This window comes from Rattus norvegicus, chromosome 20 (assembly GCF_036323735.1).
Source record: "Rattus norvegicus strain BN/NHsdMcwi chromosome 20, GRCr8, whole genome shotgun sequence".
Lineage (NCBI taxonomy): Eukaryota > Metazoa > Chordata > Mammalia > Rodentia > Muridae > Rattus > Rattus norvegicus.
The window spans coordinates 55,268,577-55,287,558 of NC_086038.1; the positions used below are offsets into that span (position 1 = coordinate 55,268,577).

The following is an 18,982-nucleotide window of genomic DNA, read 5'->3' on the forward strand; positions in this document are numbered from 1 at the left end:
GATGAAAGATAAGAACCGGATAGATTTCTTATCTAGGGGAAACTAATTGACAGATGCCCTAACAGGAGAGGTTTTCCTGTTGGGCTTTGCTTTTCCCTGTTTAATTAAACTAGAGATATTATTTATTTTATTATGTGCACATTTGTATGCATGCTCATATTGTGTGGGCAGGCACACTAGCATTATGTGTGTGCATGCAGGTAGAGGTCAGGTTGATAGCAGTTGTCTTTCTCAATCACTATTATTTCCTAAAGCATGGGCTCTTTCATTTACTAAGTCAGACTAGATGAACTCACCTAGTCTAGTTAGCCAATTTGTTTTGAGATCCCCTGTTTCTGCCTCCCAAGTGCTGAGATACGGGCAAGCTGCCATACCATTCTGGCTTTTATATCAGTGTTGGCTCTCAAAACTCATCTTAAGTCATGTAACTCAAGAGAAATTTATTTCACAAATAATAATATAAGCTACCATTTTAAGAGTTGAAACTTAAGTCACAGTTACTTAATATAATATATATATTATATATAGTGCATGTATATTTATATATAAGTAAGAGAATGTATTAGTAATGATCAAAGAAGCACACACATGTTCTTAAAATATTCTAATGACTGTTAATTGTTTCTGTCAGAAGCTTGCCCTGATCAATAATTCTATCTCATGCTCTGTGTCACTGCAGAATGCCATTTATTCTCTCTTCATAGATGTACTGCAGATGATGGGGCGAGCTGGGAGACCTCAGTTTGATGACCAGGGCAAAGCTGTAATTCTAGTTCATGATATAAAAAAGGATTTTTATAAAAAGTTTCTTTATGAACCTTTCCCAGTGGAATCGAGGTAAGTTGGGTTTCATTTTAAAGTGAGTTGGTATTTTCCTGGTTGTATTCCTTTTAATTAAAAATAAGTTTTGTCCTATAATGTTTTGATTATATTCTTTCCCCATACCCAACTCCTCCCAGATTATCCCCACCTCCAGTGTTCATGCAACCTCCCCTCATCCCCTCAACTTCTCTGTCTCGCTCAAAAAAACCAAAAAACAAAAACAACAAAAGTGTCTAACAAAGAACCTATTTGCTATTGATATCTCTTGGGAAAATTGGTTTTTATCAATGAAGTGACTGAATATCAACCACACTCTGGGACAGGACTGGTGCCTAAGAATTGGCCAACACAAAACTCCATGCTTGCTTTTTCTTTTTTTTTTCTTTCTTTCTTTTTTTTTTTTTTTTTTTTTTTTTTTTTTTTTTTTTTTTTTTTTTTTTTTGGTGATGTGTGGTTGTTTAATTTTATTTTGTTTCGATAGTTTTTGGTCTAGCATTCTAATATTTTAGAAAAAAATTATAGCTGAGCTGAACTTCACCATGTAATTTTTGCTGTGAGACGATGTGCAGCTGCGATTATTATTTTAAAAGAAATATTATTGTATGCTCTTAAGGCCTCTGTGTACACTGATCCATTGACTCTGGCACCAGATGACCCAGGTTGAATTCTTAGCTCTGCCACTTACTTGCGTGGCACTGAGCAATGTGTTTCTCTCTTCATTTTGTATAAAATGGAACTTCTAGCAAAGCCTAGAATTGCTATCTGTTGGAAAGCGTTCAGCACAGTATTACTTTTTGGAGGAATTTGTGTTTTCCTTGGTATTTGCTTTAGGTACCTTTCTTTTTTTGCAATTAATAATGTTCATAATAAGGAGACATGTAATTAACAATTTATAATGCTGATCATGTAATCTTCTGGCCTCTAAATATGCTGTATTCACATGCACCAATCCCCACGTAAGCATGCATGCACACACACAGGCACTCTTGAAAATAAAGGTAAATCTTTTATTTTTTTTCATTGGTTTATTTACTTATTTTATTCTTTAATCCCTTTTTACAGCCCTGTCTTTATCCCCGTCTAGGTCTGCCCTCTGACTGTTCCTCATCCCATTCTTCTTCCCCTGTCCCCAAGAGAATGTTCCCACCCACTGCCGCCCTAGTTCCCCCCACTTCCTGGGGCCTCTCTGGAAGGTTGGGTTCATCATCTCTCACTGGGGCCAGACCGGGCAGTCCTCTGATGTATATGTGTCGGGGTCATCCTGTCAGCTGGTGTGTGCTGTCTGGTTGGTGGCTCAGTGTCTGAGAGATCTCAGGGTTCCAGGTTACTTAAGGCTGCTGGTCTTCTATGAAGCTGCCCTCCTCCTCAGCTTTTTCCAGCTTTTTCCTTATTCCACCACAGGGGTCCCCAGCTTCTGTCCATTGGTTGGGTGTCCCAGGTTTCTGGTACTTTTTAAAGGATTCCCCAACTCCTACCTCCCAAGATTACCTGTTTCCATTCTTTCTGCTGGCCCTCAGGGCTTCAGTCCTGTTTTCTCCCAACCCTCAATACCCAATCAAATCTTTTATAAGGTAAACATTTATTAAACACTTATACAATCCCATTCATTTACCTGCTTTGCCTTTTGTCTGTGTAGTTTGAGGCATTTGAGGCATGCTAAGCACTAGTACTAAGTATACCACTAGTCTTCTTGCTTTTTATTTTGAGACAAATTTTTACTAAGTTACTCAGACTGATCTTAAACTCACTCAATAGCCTAGACAGGCCTTGAACTTGGAGGTTCTATGCCTCTGCACCCCTTTCCTGAGAAAGTGGGATCAAAGGACTACACCACCAGGCTCTACTGTTTGCTTGTTTTTTTTTTTCCAAAGATTAAGAAAATCATGTCTAAATATCAGAATTATACATCAGATATTTTAAAAGATAGGATATTACAGGCAACTACAGAAATGACTTTTACAGTTTAGCTCACAGAGTAAAATTTATTTTAAAAAATTACTTAAACTATCACAATAAAAAAGAAAAGTCATCACAATCTGGTATTTCAAAGCAATTGAATTCAAAATGTAAACGTTTTTCATAATGAAATCTCCTTCACTGTTGAATTCTATAATATCGAAGGAATAGCATCAGTCATAAATGAGCATTCTTCTAGTAATAGAAAAGGTAGGGTTTTCTGGGTGTAATGGTGCACACTTTCAATCCCAGCACTCAGGAAGCAGATATAAGAAAATACCTGTAATTTTCAGGACAGCCTGGTCTACATTAGCATAGTTCAGGCCAACCATGACTAGACTACATAGTGAGACATCCAGAGACAGAAACTAGGAAACAGAGGACAGATGAAAGAAGCAATAGGAATTGTTTTTATGGGGTCAGAATAGCTTAGATGATAAAATTCATTATGAAATCTTTTAAGAACTTAACAGACTTGTGCATCTATTAAATGAATACAGAATTCCAAAACGAGACACCACTAAATTAAACTCAGCCATATATACAAATAGTTACAAGTGTACTTTATAAATGCAAAAGTTCTTTTCTGAAAAAAAGTGAATCATATTCAGGACAAAAACATGTGAGAAACCATCTTAAAGCATCTTTAAAGCATTTGATATAATACACCCAGTATTTTTTTTTTAAAAAAAACTGCCTTACTCTGAATATTGTATAGTAAGAAGATAACCTTTCTAGTGCTTTGCCCATTGCTGATATTTTGTGTCATGGAATATTCCATAGTTAATTCCTCTGTCAGTGCACATTTAGCAATCCAGTTCTCTCCTCCTAATGGTTTGTTTTATGTGCATGCATGATTTGCCTGGATGTATGTAAGGGTACCAGGGCCCTGCCATGCCCACAGAGCTAGAGGGCATCAGATCCCTGGACCTGGAGTTAAAGTCTGTTGAGTTCCCTTATTGGTACCAGCACCCGAGGTCAGGTCCTCTGCAAGCATTCTGAACTGCTAAGGTTCCCGGTTTTCTACTGCTGTGCACAGTGTGGTTGTGACGCATTTTACCCTTCCAGCATTACATGTAAATGATTTTCTGTCAGGTTGTAATGAAAAAATGAAATTGCAAGATTGTAGTCTGCCCTCAAATAGATACTGCCGGTATTTTCATTCTGATGTGTCCATGCTTGCTCTGTCACAGTCCATTGTGATTGACATAAAGAACAGTCTTTACATTCGGGTATTTTTTTTTAATCTCTTCATGACCTTTGCAAAAACTAATTTGAATACTTGCATAAGTTCCTGTGTGTAATTATTTAGCGTTTTAATATTGCTTGCTTTTTTCTATTTTATATAAGAAACTACAATTAGTGTGTTCTTTCCAGTTTTGAACACATCTCATCACCTTTGCGTACACCACAATACCTAGCAGAAGGCTGCTCTGTTTTTCCATGCACTTAATTCTCACTAAGTGAATGGGGGAAACACGGCTGCTGCTCCTGTCAGCCCTGCCTCACCAGTTGCCTTGTACTCTTCCCCAGTATTTATCCCACTCCTACTGCAGTACTTCCTATGTTCTCATTTCACACACAGTATTCTTGATTCTCATCTCCTCTACATTTCCAGCCCTCTTCCTCTTTACATAGCCATGCTGTTCTTAAAAACTGATTGTAAGTGTTACCATTTGTTGGGTATTTACCAGATGACAAGTAGCAGTGATTGCTTTCAGTGGATTATTACTACTTCAGGTATCCTGGGGAAATTCTTCATTTCTGTGGCACTCTCTGGACTCTGTTCCTATTCATATGAAAAATAGAGCATACTTTTTAACAAGAAAGAAAGAGTGTAAGTGTACATGTGCTAATTTATAATGTGTTCCTAACTTTGTGGTCCTGAATGAATTTGTAGCAACTTTTGACAGTTATCTTTAAATAGTGTGTAATAAATAATTTATAAATTATGGACAGTTATGCTAATATATAAATTTTTTAAAATGCTTCTCTATAGCTTAGAACATAAAAATCTGAGTCTTGACTGAGTTAAGTGAGTTTTGTTCGTTGTATTTCTTGTCTTTTATTCCATATATAGCTTATTAGGAGTGTTGTCTGACCACTTAAATGCAGAGATTGCGGGAGGTACAATAACATCAAAGCAAGATGCCTTGGATTATATCACTTGGACTTACTTTTTCCGACGTCTTATCATGAATCCCAGGTAAGTGTGGGGTTCTTTGAAAGAGGAATTGCAAATTATATGCACAGAAAGCATAAGTACTTACAAGAAACTCCAAATCTTTGCATGTTTGTCAGCTCTTGATGAGATGATTAGTGATGCCATTTTGCCAGAAAATTAGGTAAGGTCTCATATGGTCATAGTGCAGATCAGCAGAGTTGGTTTATACATTTCCTAGTTTTTGAATTGCCATGGGGTACTTTCCTATGCAGTTGAGAAACAAAACCCTGGAGGTCGTTAGGAAATCCTTAGAACTTTGTGATAGTGACTGTCTTGGGTACAGTTGGAGTTCAGAGGAAAATAAGAGTGTTGTAATTGAATGAGGGAAGTTTATGAGGCATTTTTTAGGATTAACAAGAACCCTGGAAGAGAAGAGATGATTGCAGTGTATTTGATTTATGGGAGTAGACAAGGATAGTAGAAAAGAAAAAGCATTTAGAAGACTAAAAGCAAAGGACCCTCCTGGGTCTTAGAACAGTGTTGGAGCATATGAAGACTTGCTGTAGTCAGAGAGCAGTGTATGGGGCTAAACCTGTTCCCATCAGAATATAGAGCAAAACATTGGAGGGAGCCAGGCACCATGCTGACCCCTGATCCTGTCAGGAGGTAAGGAAAGCCCGTGGGTTCGGCTCGGTATGTTTGGCTGTGTTTCAGTTCCTAGGCACTTTGGCAGAGCATCAGTTTTTATAGGAAGACAGTTATAACAGACCAGTTAAAAGGTGTTTACTAATAGAGGAAGGTGCTAAGGGCTGGAGCACATACATAGGAAAGGGAGCATGGGTCAAATCTGAGGTATTCCTGATGAAATATTAAGACATTAAGAGGTCTTTAGCAGAGAAATCATGGTAAGAAATGTCATTATAAAATCTTACTTTGGAGATATAAACAAATGTCTTTTCGACCAGCATTTCTTCTTACACGGATAGCAGTTTTAAATTGTGGTGTTCTTCGCTTACAGTCCCTTAACTATTAAGGTATCTGGGAATGTGCCAGCACAGTTAAGAGGTGACCATCTAGAACTCCAGGTTTTTTGAAGGGAACAGATTGTAAAGGTAGAGCAATGTGTTGGACTTTCCATGTATTTTAATCCAAGCTTGCTTGATAACTGAAGAAATAAATGGAAGCAAGATACAGTAAGTTCCTTGCCCTGTATCCCATAACTACTTTGGGATTTAAAGCCAAGGAACAGTGATTCTTGTCTCAGTGTCACTCTTCATTAACTTTCCGATCATGGGTTGCTTCACCTTTTAGTGCCTTCTTCATCTCAATGTGAGGAATACCCGAGATCCTCTTGGGTCGCACTGAATCAGGCAATCAGACTAAAGCTACTTTGATCCTGTTGATTGTAAAGAACACAATTAACGCAGTTAATGAGATGTGATTCTGCCATTTGCTTTGTTGGTCTCTACTATCCTGAAGACTACTTTAAAAACCTAATTACTTCAGTTAGCTTATATCATTAGCATACAAACGTATAGGACAATCGAATTCAATAGAAGGTTGCAGACTGCGTCTTACTGTGTCCACAAAATCATTGCTCTTTTGGTATGTTATTTAAAAAATAAATAAAAATAAAAGCGCTAAGGTTTCTTTGGGAAGAATTTAAGAAAAGTCTTTCAAAAATAATACCACCTTGCCTTTCTTCCCCATGCTAATACCTTTTATAACCACACTGCAGATTTCAAACTCATGGAATTGACATTTGCACAATACTATTAGCTAACTAACATACAGCCTTTATTCGGGTTTCACCTGTTTGTTGTCCTGCAACCCTCCCCTACACACACACACACACACACACACACACACACACACACACACACACACACACACACTAGAATCCAACCTGCTGATATTCTGTATTACACTTGACTGTTTTGTGTTTTTTAGTTCCGTCTGTCCGGTGACTTTTGGGAGGGGGGGACTTTCTGTGTCTGAAGATTTTGCTCTTGATGAATGCTGGCTGGTTATTTTGTATGTCATCCTTTGGTTTGTGTTAGGCAGAAGGGTGCTCACATCTCATCTTTATAATACCAGTGAAACACTGTCCTCTTCTCATCACATGGTATTTGTTCTTCTGTAGAAGTCCTTTCTGCATTTGCATACCACTTGGCCACTTTGCTCTGTCAAATTACTGTAGTATTTTCTCACTGTGACTCCTGCAGCACAGACTTCCCACAGCATTTCATTCTTACTATGCCTAAAGCTGAATTCATCATAAACCTATGAAAAGTCTCTGACCTCCTTTTCTTCTGTTGATACCGCCACTCACCATGTTGGCTTTTACTCTAGAACCTATCTTTCCTTTTGTTTTCCTTTTTCGTTCCTTACTTTCAGTCACTCTTCAACTGCTGCTACACACACTGGGATAAGTTACCCTATTCCAGTCTCATTTGTGCTCTATCAATACTATTTGTCAAAAATTAAATTAATTGTGTAGAAAATGTGGTTTGGTTTTCTTTTTTTTTTTTTTTTTTTTTTTTTGGCGGGGGGTTATGAACTTCTTTTTATTTTATTGGATTTTTTTTATTTACATTTCAAATTTTTCCTTTTCCCAGTTTCCGGTCCATAAACCCCCTTCCATCCTTCCCCCCCTTCTTTAGAAATGTGTTCCCCCACCCAACTACCCACTCCTTTCCCCCTCCCCACCCTGACTCCCTTACACTGGGGGATCCAGCCTTGGCAGGATCAAGAACTTCTCCTCCCATTGGTGACTAACAGTGCCATCCTCTGCCACATATGCAGTTAGAGCCATGGGTCTTTCCATGTGTCCTCTTTGGATGGTGAGTTAGTCCCTGGGGGCTCTGGTTGGTTTGAAGGTGATGAACTTAGCACTGGGCTTTGATTCCCCTTATTTTCCCAATGCTTCCCAGTGAGTGATAGTAACTCTGGGCTTAGGGCCATGCACTTGTTTATAAATCCACAGAGGCAGAGAGGCAGATTGCCACATTTCCCCCTGCATTTGCTATGTTAGGTTGACTTCATCCGTTCAGTAATACTGGTTTCTCATAATTATAGATTGGTAATCTGCTACTGAGACTTCAGTCCCCGAACTCCAAACGCTTATGTCTAAGTTCCTATTAGATTGTTTTGCTTCCCATCTATGATATAATCTGAAATTGAACAATGGCTGAGAGTGTCATAGAAACTTGCTAATATATTTAACATTTTAATGTTATTTAATATTTAAATTAAAAATAATTATTAATTAAATGATTTATTATTATCCTAAATAGTACGTCGTCACTGAATTCATGATGCCATTGACCCTTCTGTTGATAGGTTTTCTTCTAAGATAATGAGTAAGAAATTTCCCAGTGATTTTGGATTGAATTGGCTTCATTTTATTTTTTATAGCTAGGAAATCTATATACAGCCATAATAAATAGTAGTAATTAGAGCTAGAACTAGAAGTGGTGCACAGCAATGAATTTTAAAAGGAAGACATACTAGCTCTCTGATTCAAGCGTATCTGTGACTTATGTGTCAACCCTGTTTGCACTCAGCATTTATGTGAATCAACATATTTTGCAGAGTTCACTTTGCCTCACAAGCTTTGTCTTATGGTCATCATTGCCTAAGAGGAAGTTTGAGGACTAGGTGTCCAAAGAGTCCACCATCTTAATGACCTGGCTTAAAGAAGTTTCTACTGGTGGCAGTTGTTTTCCCTGTTTGTTGACCTGTAGACCAGTTCCCAAAGGCACTAGAAGAGATAGCAGAGGACTGTATTCACCCACAGCAGCTCCATAAACAGGTTTCTCTGCCTTGGGGCTTTGTTGCCACTGTTGATCCTGTTTGGTACACCCTCCCCAGCCTTCATAGCCAGCCAGGCTGTGAAAGTCTTAAAGATTCCAATCATATTCTGATAAATGAAACATCAGCTGATTGTTAGGATGCGAAATATCCATTCTTGACTACCTATGTAGCACGTGTGCTTGTTCCTTTAGTAGCTCCCTAAGTAAATGTTTGAGATACCTTGGGAAAGAATGCAGCCATCCTTCATTATTCTGCAGTATAAGCTCTTGGTAAAGTGTTCACTGGACAACCGTAATGCTCCAGCCACAAGTCTAGCTGTTTCGAGGACGTATTAGTCAAGTAAGCAAAAGTTTCTGCTTTGCTGTGGTGAAGTAAGTCATGTGGGATTGTATAGGCCACAACCTTGGCTTTTTCATTGTAGGTAAAAGGGGCATTTGCAGTGTTTCAACACAGGACATGGGCAGAATCATTTTGTGTCATGTTAGGTCAGTTACAGTAGTAAATCCTGACCATGGTTTATATTTCCCTGTTTGATGACATAAATTCTCAGATCCATTTACTTCTATCTGGGCGTTGGAAGTTGAGACAGTATCTCACTGTAGCTGTTCTGGAGTTCGTCTGTCCTGGAATTCACTCTGTAGATCAGGCTGGTCTCAGACTCACAGAGATACGTTCTGCCTCTGCCTCTGCCATCTCTACCTCCTCTGCCCCTTCTGCCAGTCCAGTGCTCAGTTCAGCACATCCAACTCAGATCCATTTTTTCAGTCAAACTAAACATGTATTGTTAGCCATATGCAACTTTAAAACGGTAGTTTTAAAACATAGGAAATTAGCTATTAAGGTTGGGAACTTGTAGAAGAGGATATATCCAGGGATCCTAGTGCACACATGCAATCCTGTCACTGTGGAAGCACAGTAGAGCTCATATTGGCTTGCATAGCAAAACTGTGTCTCAAGACGATATGAGAGAAAGCAAGCAAGAGAGCACAGTAGCTTTGTAATTAGCATGCAGAACAAAACTGGCCTTTCTCTGGTAGCAGCCATCAGGTGAGCCACAGTGGGATGTACAGATACATCCAGGAGCTATGAGGGCAGAAGCAGCCTGATGTGCTGCCCTTTCTTCTGATTTCTGCTGCAGGAACTACCACCAGCTCTCTGCACGCACTACACATGGTTTCCCACTTCACCTGGCTTGATAAGCACAAAGGGCGAGATACAAAGCCAGACAAGGTTGTCGTATTTGAGTTTGCTGTGGTGGCCACCAACGCCCAGTTCCCAGTGGCGCAACGTATGACAAGCCTGCCCATCATGGTTGTAACCAGCCAAAGTTTGGCCAGAGCCTTCAAAGTCTGTTGATTGATTTCATAGAGCTATCAGAAAAGAATCCTGACACTAGTGGATCACCAAACCAGTCCACATCTCCTAGCTCCAAGAGCCACTGCCTTGGAAAGGGTCACAAATTCCACTACACTATAGTGGCTCTCACCATGCAGCCTGGAATACTCTTCAGCTCCACTAATACACCAAATTAATTAGGTTAATATGCCGATTGCTTGTAAAATTCATACCCAATGAACAATTTAGGACAGTCATGACCACTAAAGACGTTTTGTCTGTTAAAACTAATCTGAAGATTCTCATGAATTCTTTGTCCAAGTATAGCACTTAAAAGTACAGTAATGTTTGAAGACTACAAGTGATGCTATAGCTTGTTTCTAATAAACTTACTGTGTCTTTACATTGTCTACTTAGGGGATTAAGTGTATAGTATTTAGACCCACCAAGAGATATCCTATTTATAAAATCCTGTAAAAGGAGTCCTGAGACTAGCCATATAGATGTGTTTGGTGGATGTTAGGTGACAGAACCTACAATTTTATTAGGATGGTGCAATCTTCTGATTCACTGAAGTGACCTTGGGAGTTTGATTACAAACTTTCAAGTTGGATTTTGCTTTTAGAACTATGTAGAAAGAGAGGTTTTTCAAACCTGTTTTTCTCAATATTCATGGAAAGCTGAGAGAGCAACTACAACCTGCGTTTTGAAAATTGACTTCAGTCTTCCATTTTCAGAAGCACCAGGTAAACTTTCTGGAAGACTGTTGTGCTATGTTGGATCTCTGGGGTATGAGCGTAATGCCCCATGGTCAGTGTTGACATCTGTGTATTTTTTTTAACAAAAAAACCCAAACTTTTTATTGATGTTTTGTGAATTTCATATCATGCACCCCAATCCCACTTATCTCCCTGACCCTCTATATCCACTCGCAGACCTTGCAACCCCTCAAAAGAAAACATACATGAAAGCAAAAACAAACAAGAACAAAACAACACAAAAGCATCTCGCCATGGAAGCTGCAGTATGCCACAGTGTGTCCCACAGCATACCCTTTTGCCTAAATAGCTTTTCTTTCAAATGTTCCTTGTAGTGAGTCCTTGGTCTGGTTCAAGGCCTATGCCTTCCTGCTACACTATCAATACTGGATCTTCACTGGGACTTCTCACGGATATCAGGTTGTTGCTCTATGTCATGGAGATCCTGCAGCTTTGGATCTATAGGACCAACACCGTCATGTATCTTGCAGTTGATAGACAATGTAGATGTTGGGGTGGGCCAACTCAAACTCCTGGATCTGAGCCTGGGTGGTAGCTGAGTTGGTTATCCCACCGGCTCTCTGGCTCTCCTTGCTCCCACTCTCCAGGCCAGCTCACCTGTGACCAATCCACTAGGGCCAGCTCTACTGTGCTGGCCTCTTCCCCTGGGCTGCAGCTGTTTCTATGCAGGGAGGGGCAGACAGGTTTGTTTTCATGCTCTTGGGTCAGGTCTCCTAATAGGACTGGGAGGTAGGTATCTCTCCCAAGCCTAGCACTGCAAAGCTGATCAGGGTCAGGTAAGCTCAACATCTGTGTATTTTGAAGCTGGTGGAGAGTGAACATTGTGAGTGAAGCACATTTAGGGGTAGTATAATGAGACTGTTTAGGGAAGACTGTATCCCTAGGTATTTGTAAGCTAGTGATGGATGCCATGTGAGGTTCAAGTGAATTTACAAAAAGCTGTGATCAAGTCAATATGCAACCTTTAATGAAGCTACTAGTCACATAACAAGTATGATTGGGTATTTAAAGGCCAGTCAGTTCTTCTTGAGGTTCACTCAACTTGGATGTAGAAGACACCAGTTGGTAGTATGATTTCATTGTTTATAGTCTACCCGTAGGTAGTCCCTGGGATTATTTGTCCTTGGTATATTATCTGGGGTTTCTTGACAATTCACAAAGACCACACATAAAACCATAGTTTTATTTCTCATTATGTGGTGCCTTGAATAGTTTCCCACAGTTCTTTTCTTAAACTGATTTTTCTCTTGAGATTAAAGGGAGTATTTTATTGACTTCCAGAAAATACATAAACTCAAAGAGTTTATGAGACCTGGAATTCTTTTCTAGTCAGAAAAAAAAAATGTATATAGCAGTTGTTCAACTAAAGTTATAAATGTCTGTTAAAATTAAGGTAAAATAATTGTTCTGTTAAGGAACATGGCAGGAAAATTATTCTCCATGGCATGCTACTATCAGTGCCTCACTCTGTTGTCATCAGAGAAGCTTTTCCTTCTAGTAGAAGGGAACTAACACAGAGACCCACAACCACACAATGTGCAGAGAATGAATGATTTTGTAACACTTATTACTGAATGGGACATTTTTATCAAATATTCCCACCCCACCCCCAGGGCTCAGGGACTTATGTGAAAAGGGAGGCAGAAAGGTTATAAGAGGTGAAAGAGCTTGCAATCTTATAAAAACAACAATGCCAACCAGCCAGAGCTTCCAGGGACTAAGCCACTACCCAAAGACTATACATGGACTGACCCTGGGCTCCAACTGCATGTGTAGAATTGAATAGCTTTGTTGGGCACCAGTGGAAGGGAAAGCCCTTGGTCATACCAAGGTTGGACCCCCAGTGCAGGGGAATATAGGGGGGCAATAAGGGCGATGTATAGGGGGAATACCTGCGTGGGGGAGCGAGAGGGGAGGGAATGGGAGCTTATGGACAGGAAACCGGGAAGGGGAATAACATTTGAAATGTAAGTAAAGAAATATATCTAATAAAAAAATTAAAAAAGAAAAAAAAATTAAGGTAAAATAAGAATTAAAGGAAGAAGAATGCTTTGTATCAGTAGCAAGTAAAATCACCAAAAAGTTTTAGTAATTTCCAAAAGGATGCAATATGTAATTTCAACAGATCTGTAGAAATAAAAATGACAATAAATATTTTATAAAATAGTCTTTAAAAAGCAATTAACAGATTTGAATTATTCTTGTGCATCTTTGTATGTGTGCTGTTGCAAAGTACTACGTGGTGTCCTAACAGTTTACAAGTAAAATTTGTCATGTACTACACTAGAAAGATATAAACAGGCTTCCAAATGTAGTTCAAAAAGTTTCATTCTTAAAGCAGGACAGAATGCACACAGACAGAGTATCCCTTGCATTAAATGACAGGCTGCAGAGCATTCCGGGTTAGGAATTGCTCTTGGAATTGATTTTGGAATATTTGCATACAGCTAATGGGATACCCTGGAAAAGGCATCCCTGTACAACCACAAATTCATTTATACTTCATGCAGATATTAGACATACAACCTGTACGTGATTTCATGCAAAACTTGGTTTAGTCTTTCTATATTTTGACCACAACTTGTCACAGGAAATCAGGTGTGGAATTTTTACTTGTGATGTGATATGGAACCTCACAGCATCTCAGAATTTGGAACATTGCACATTGTGGGTTTTATTTTAAGAATATTCAACCTGTACAAACAGGAAAAAAATATTAAGAATGAGGAAAAGCAGTCTGATGGCTTCAGAATTTGAAACTTATACCAATGAGAGGTGAAATTAAAACATTAAGTAGACTAGGACAAGAAAAAAAATGTTTTCTATCAAAGACAAACCAAAGCACAGATCCATAAGATTTCAAGTAAAGAATTCAGAAAAGAAATACTAGACACTGATCTCAAGAAACTAGGTAAAGAATAGTGAAATGTAGATGACAGAAAGGGGTTTATAAACATAAAAGTTTAAAATTAACAAGATACAAGATACAAGTTATTAATAATATTGGTAGAATTTATTCATATCTAACATGGTATTTCAAGGTCTTGGCCTGTTACTACTCTCATCTCCCTTTCATGAACAAAGAAAGACCCAGGATGTAAGACAGTTTGGCCACAGTAGCACAGCTCAGAGCAGCAGAGACAGCTCTGGGGTCCCACCCATGCATCTCTAGCAGACCCATTACCAAGTGCAGAAGACAGACATCTACACTCATTGACAGCCTCACTTCTTGGTACTGTGCTAAAAGTGTTCTCTGTGCAAACCATGCTTAACAGTATGGGCTGTTTAATGCTTCTCCTGCCTTAAACATGAAGTCTATATACCTCTACAGCTACATAAAAATAAAACCTATTCCTACAGTGTACGGTTAACTTTTTAATAAGCTGTAAATAAACCCTCACGTTGTTTCCGATAGACCTGCCTTTTAAACAGATAGCGATAGCTAGAAACATTGCTCTGTGAATGTTATAAACATTTATCTTTTAAATTTTTTTAAGTTTAATCTTTTTTTAATTCTATATCAATGGGGTAAATTTTAAGATTTTTTAAGTGCATCTATATGTTGTGAAATCAGTTTATTAGGCATAATCCATATCCTCCCCTCATATGTTTTTGTGGTATTAATGTTAAAATCCATTACTTCGTTTTCAAATACGTATTGATGCAGTCACCCTACTTTGCAGACCACCAGCACTCGATCTTTCTAGTAACTGAAGCTTTGCATTGTTTTACCAGTATTCTACCTTTTTGTCTTTACCCTGCCTGTTAAAATCAGCAAACTACTTTCAGATTCTGAGCATTGACACAATGGACTTTGTAGACTCACTCAGTTTCCTGAGAATATATTCCTTTCTTTCTCTCCTCAAGACAGGGTTTCTCTGTGTAGCCCTGACTGCTCTAAACTCACTCTGTGGATCAGATTGGCCTCAAACTCACAGAGATCCACCTGCTTATACCTACTGAATACTGAAATTTTTAAAGGTGTGCGCTAGCACACCCAGCCATATTTCATTCTTTTTAAAGGCCGAGTAGTGTTTTGTGAATTTGTGCCACTTTTGGTTGCTTATCCACTAATGGGTATTTAGATTGTTTTCCTTTCTCGGATGTTGTGCAAGATGCTGAGATGAACATCACAACTGCAGCATTGGATAATTTTATGTTTAGTTTTATGAGAAATTTCCATACTGTTCTCCCAAATAACTGTACTAATTTATATTCCAACCAAAACTGTGTAAGCAATTCCTTTACTTTACATCCTCATGACTGGCTTTGATTTTCTTTTTTAATGTCTCTGTTTAAAATCATCTATCCCAGTGCAAGGGACAGAGACATAACTATTGAGGAAATATGTAAATTTCTGTAAAAATTACAGTTTTCTCATATTAACAGCTGCATTTTATCTAATTTTAACTTTTTTCTTAGTACTTTCTTTCTTTCAGTGACATAAACTGAGATTTGACTTACCTTAGTTGGGAAGGGTGTACATATGCAAGCTAGCTTCTGTATGTGCTTGTGCGCATGTGTATGTAATCAGGTGACAGGTTTATTTACCCATAGGAGAGGGTGGGGGAGAGAAGGGGGGAGAGGGGGAAGACAGAGAGAGAGAGAGAGAGAGAGAGAGAGAGAGAGAGAGAGAGAGAGAGACAGAGAAGGAGGGAGAGGGAGAGAGAGGAGAGAGAGTTATGTAATCAGGTGACAGGTTTATTTAACCATAGAAAAGAAATACTTTTTCCAAAAGATCTTTATAGATCGATAAGAATGGCCTGATTGCTCTACGTCCCCTTTATTGTACCACCACAATAAAGCTACCACTACACTAAACTAGTCACTGTTCCTGGCTTGTTGTTTGCCTGTTTATATTCACACATGTATATAAATACGTATGCGTGTTTTATACATGTGCATGTGTATTCAATCTCACTCAAATGTGTTTAAGCATATTGTTTTCATAAAATAGAAACTATTCCAAATTGAGTTTGTGGTTCAGTATTTATTTTCAGTTTCCCTGCTTTTAAATATATCTAGGCAGAAATGAGACCTTTTCAGCTGTCCCTGAGTGCTCTTCCATTATTTGTGTTATTATTACTGCTGCATAATCTGAACATAAAAACATGGTGTTGTAGCAAACGACCTCCCAGCACTAACAGTTACTGCGGTGGCATTTCAGGACTGATGGGAAATTTCTCAGCAAGCTATCCAGCCAGGTTTAAAACAAAAGAGGAACTGGCTGCCACTGTTCACATTAAATCCAAACTGCTGGAACTTTGTCTCACTTTCACTTTGCTATAAAACCTTTTCCATCCCTAGATAGGGAAATTTTGTCTGTTTTAAAGTTAGAAAGAGATACTGAGGCTTCGTGTGTGTAATTCTTATTTCTACCTTGATAAAGACTTTAAAGGACAATATTTTTAAAGATGTGTTAGGTTTTAATTGTTTAAATTTTATGGAGTTTTACATTTTTATTTCAGGGAGAGGCTTGTTAGAACTTTTTCCCAATGGACTGCTAATAGAAGTTAGCTTGTGTGGCCCATGTGCTAGATGCTGTCAGTATCAAACTGCCTTTGACTTTCACACTTCTCAGGGGACTAGTAATTGTTGTGTTCAAACAGCCTGTAATTGTGATCCCGCTGGCTTTCTCAGTACGCTTCTGGCTATTAGAATCATTAAACAACTCAGCACCTGTTAACAGCATTGTAAATATTCAGCCCTGCTTGTGTGCAGGTTAAGTCCAATATAGAGAAATCTTACAGAACTCAGTCTCATAAATTAGAGCTTTTGACAAGTCAATTACCGCAAAACTGCTTTTCTCTGTGAAAGAAATGAAATAGCATGCTGACAAAAGGGAGGCTTTCTGTTTGTAGCAGAAGAAGACAATGACTTGATGATTCCACACACCGAGCATGGAACTACAGTCTGCCTGTTAGCTGCAATTAAACACTTGTCTGAAAATCAATGTTTAAGTAACCAGTAAATTATAAATTTTGTACCATGGAGAGTACAACTTGAAAACAAGCCTTTTTAGTTAGCTGCTACATGCTTTTTCAAGTTAGTAAAGTGATTATTGAAAGTAACATGTGCTTGTACTTAGGTTAGAAACTGGGAAACAGCAAGGTTCTCCCAACGGAAGAGTGGGACCACGTTGTGCAGTCAATCAGACATCAGCATATATTAACTCAACTTTTTATGTATCCTGAAACATAATTGTTTTACATTTACATTGTCTTTCAGTGTCTCACAAATTAGTATTTAATTATGATGGACAATATACTCTATAGAATTTTTTTAATGTTTTAAGTGATCTTGCCTTCAGACCACATATTAAGCCAAGGAATGTGTCTCCTGACTGTCAATAAAGTTCAGTAGCTTGGATTGATTCATAATTCCTGCAGTTTTGCCGATGAGCTTTTTGACCACATTTAGAGAAAAAAAAATAAGTATCAGTATTATGTAGAGAATGTGTATCAGTAACAACTTTAGACACTTCCTTTTAGAACAAGTTGATTGTTCAATGATTGGTTTGTAAATAATGTTTTGTAAAGTAATTTTTATTATCACAAGCAGCATGAATTTGATGAAAGCTTTTTTGCTTTCGCAATTGATTTTTTTAAATGGTTACAGAGTGTTTGACTGACTGATCTGGATGAAATCCTCAAAAACACTTAGAAGGAAAATTCACCACCCACCCAAACAAAATTCTAATGAATAAAGTAAAATAAAACAAAATATAGTAAATGAAGCAAAATAAATACTGAATCATCTGTCTTAAAGAGATTTAAAATTGATGTCTTTAACTATATTTACATCTAATATTTTTTACAGTATAAAGTAGCAAGTTTGGCATTCCAGTTATTTAGGATAACAATTATTAGTGATATAAAACAATATCTATGTCTTTTTCATTAAATATCCTAATAAACTTATAAATAAACGTGAAGTTTTAATTTTTATTTTGTGATAATATTGCTTTCTATAAGTTGAATTGCATGAAGAATGTTTTCTTACTCTAAAAATGGTACTATTGATGTATTTTTGGGATACATTTTCCAGTATCTTTAACTTGAAAATAACTTTATTAAACTGAATAGTGCTTAACAGTTGTAGATCATATTGGATGTATAGGCTTAGCCCAATTAATGTCAGATATAGATGGAGTCCTTATATTGCAGAAAGTTTGAGAAATTTAATTTTGGGATTAAAAATTGAAGGGAAACATTTTAACAACTTGTAGAGTTGTCTCCTTTAATACTTCAAATAGCCAGAATATTGTATCATTTTATCCTTTATGGTTTTTTGTCTCTATGTTTATTCTTCTATGTTGTTTTGGCTGAATCTATGCTTATGCATTGTGTGATTGCATGGTACCTGTGGAGGCCAAAGGAGGAGAATCAGATTCCCTGGAACCAGAGTAATGGACAGTAGTGAGGCACCATGTAGGTACTGGCCATTGAACCTGGGTCCTCTGGAAGATGAGCTAGTCCTCTTAATCACTGAGCTACAACCCAATGTATCCAGAATTTTTATTTTCACTTTTTAGAGCAGAATTACCCTAACTAAATACCACCAATTAATCATTTCCCAATATAAAAGAAATATTCCTCACTTTCCTAGTGCTTCTTGTCATTGCCACCTAGGCTTATGACATAGATATGAGTACCTGGTTTACATTAATATACTTATAATTCTTCTGTCTCTTCATTGAATATCCATGCATTGAGCTGTATGACAAAAAACCTTTTGTTTGAGCAGCAGTAGTTTTTCTATGAACAAAAAGATTATGAAAGACTATTTGCTAAGCCAAATCTTCCCCTTCTCTGGTCCTTCCACAGTGAAGACCTGGGTGCATATAGACATTTTAAGTTCTAGTACCTTATGAATGTCAGTGGAGAAACATTTTAAAATTCGTCATTTGCACTAACTTCTATTTAAAATTTAAATTTTATTTAAAATTTCTCCTGGCATGATTTTAATTCTTCTCCCAAATATTTTAAAGTAAGCTTTAACTTTTGAAGAAATTGAAAATGACTCCCAGAGTCATCTTTGCAATGTTTCTCCATCACTTTGGGATGTTGATTTCATATGAACTTCTTTCATTTGAGATTGCAGACGTTTT

At 37.8% G+C, this 18,982-nt stretch overlaps 1 protein-coding gene across 11 annotated transcripts in view; it reads left to right on the plus strand.

The window, feature by feature from the left end:
- Ascc3 (activating signal cointegrator 1 complex subunit 3) overlaps positions 1–18,982 on the plus strand; it is a 282,945-nt gene that overhangs the window by 179,147 nt on the left and 84,816 nt on the right. For 10 of the 11 annotated variants that reach the window (XM_063279181.1, XM_063279180.1, XM_006256602.5 and 7 more), the window contains 2 exons: positions 705–837; positions 4,859–4,984. In XM_063279181.1, the coding sequence (XP_063135251.1) occupies positions 705–837; positions 4,859–4,984 (259 nt within the window). Of the gene's footprint in view, positions 1–679; positions 838–4,858; positions 4,985–18,982 lie in introns of those variants that run through there. The other variant, XR_010060704.1, reaches the window with a different exon arrangement.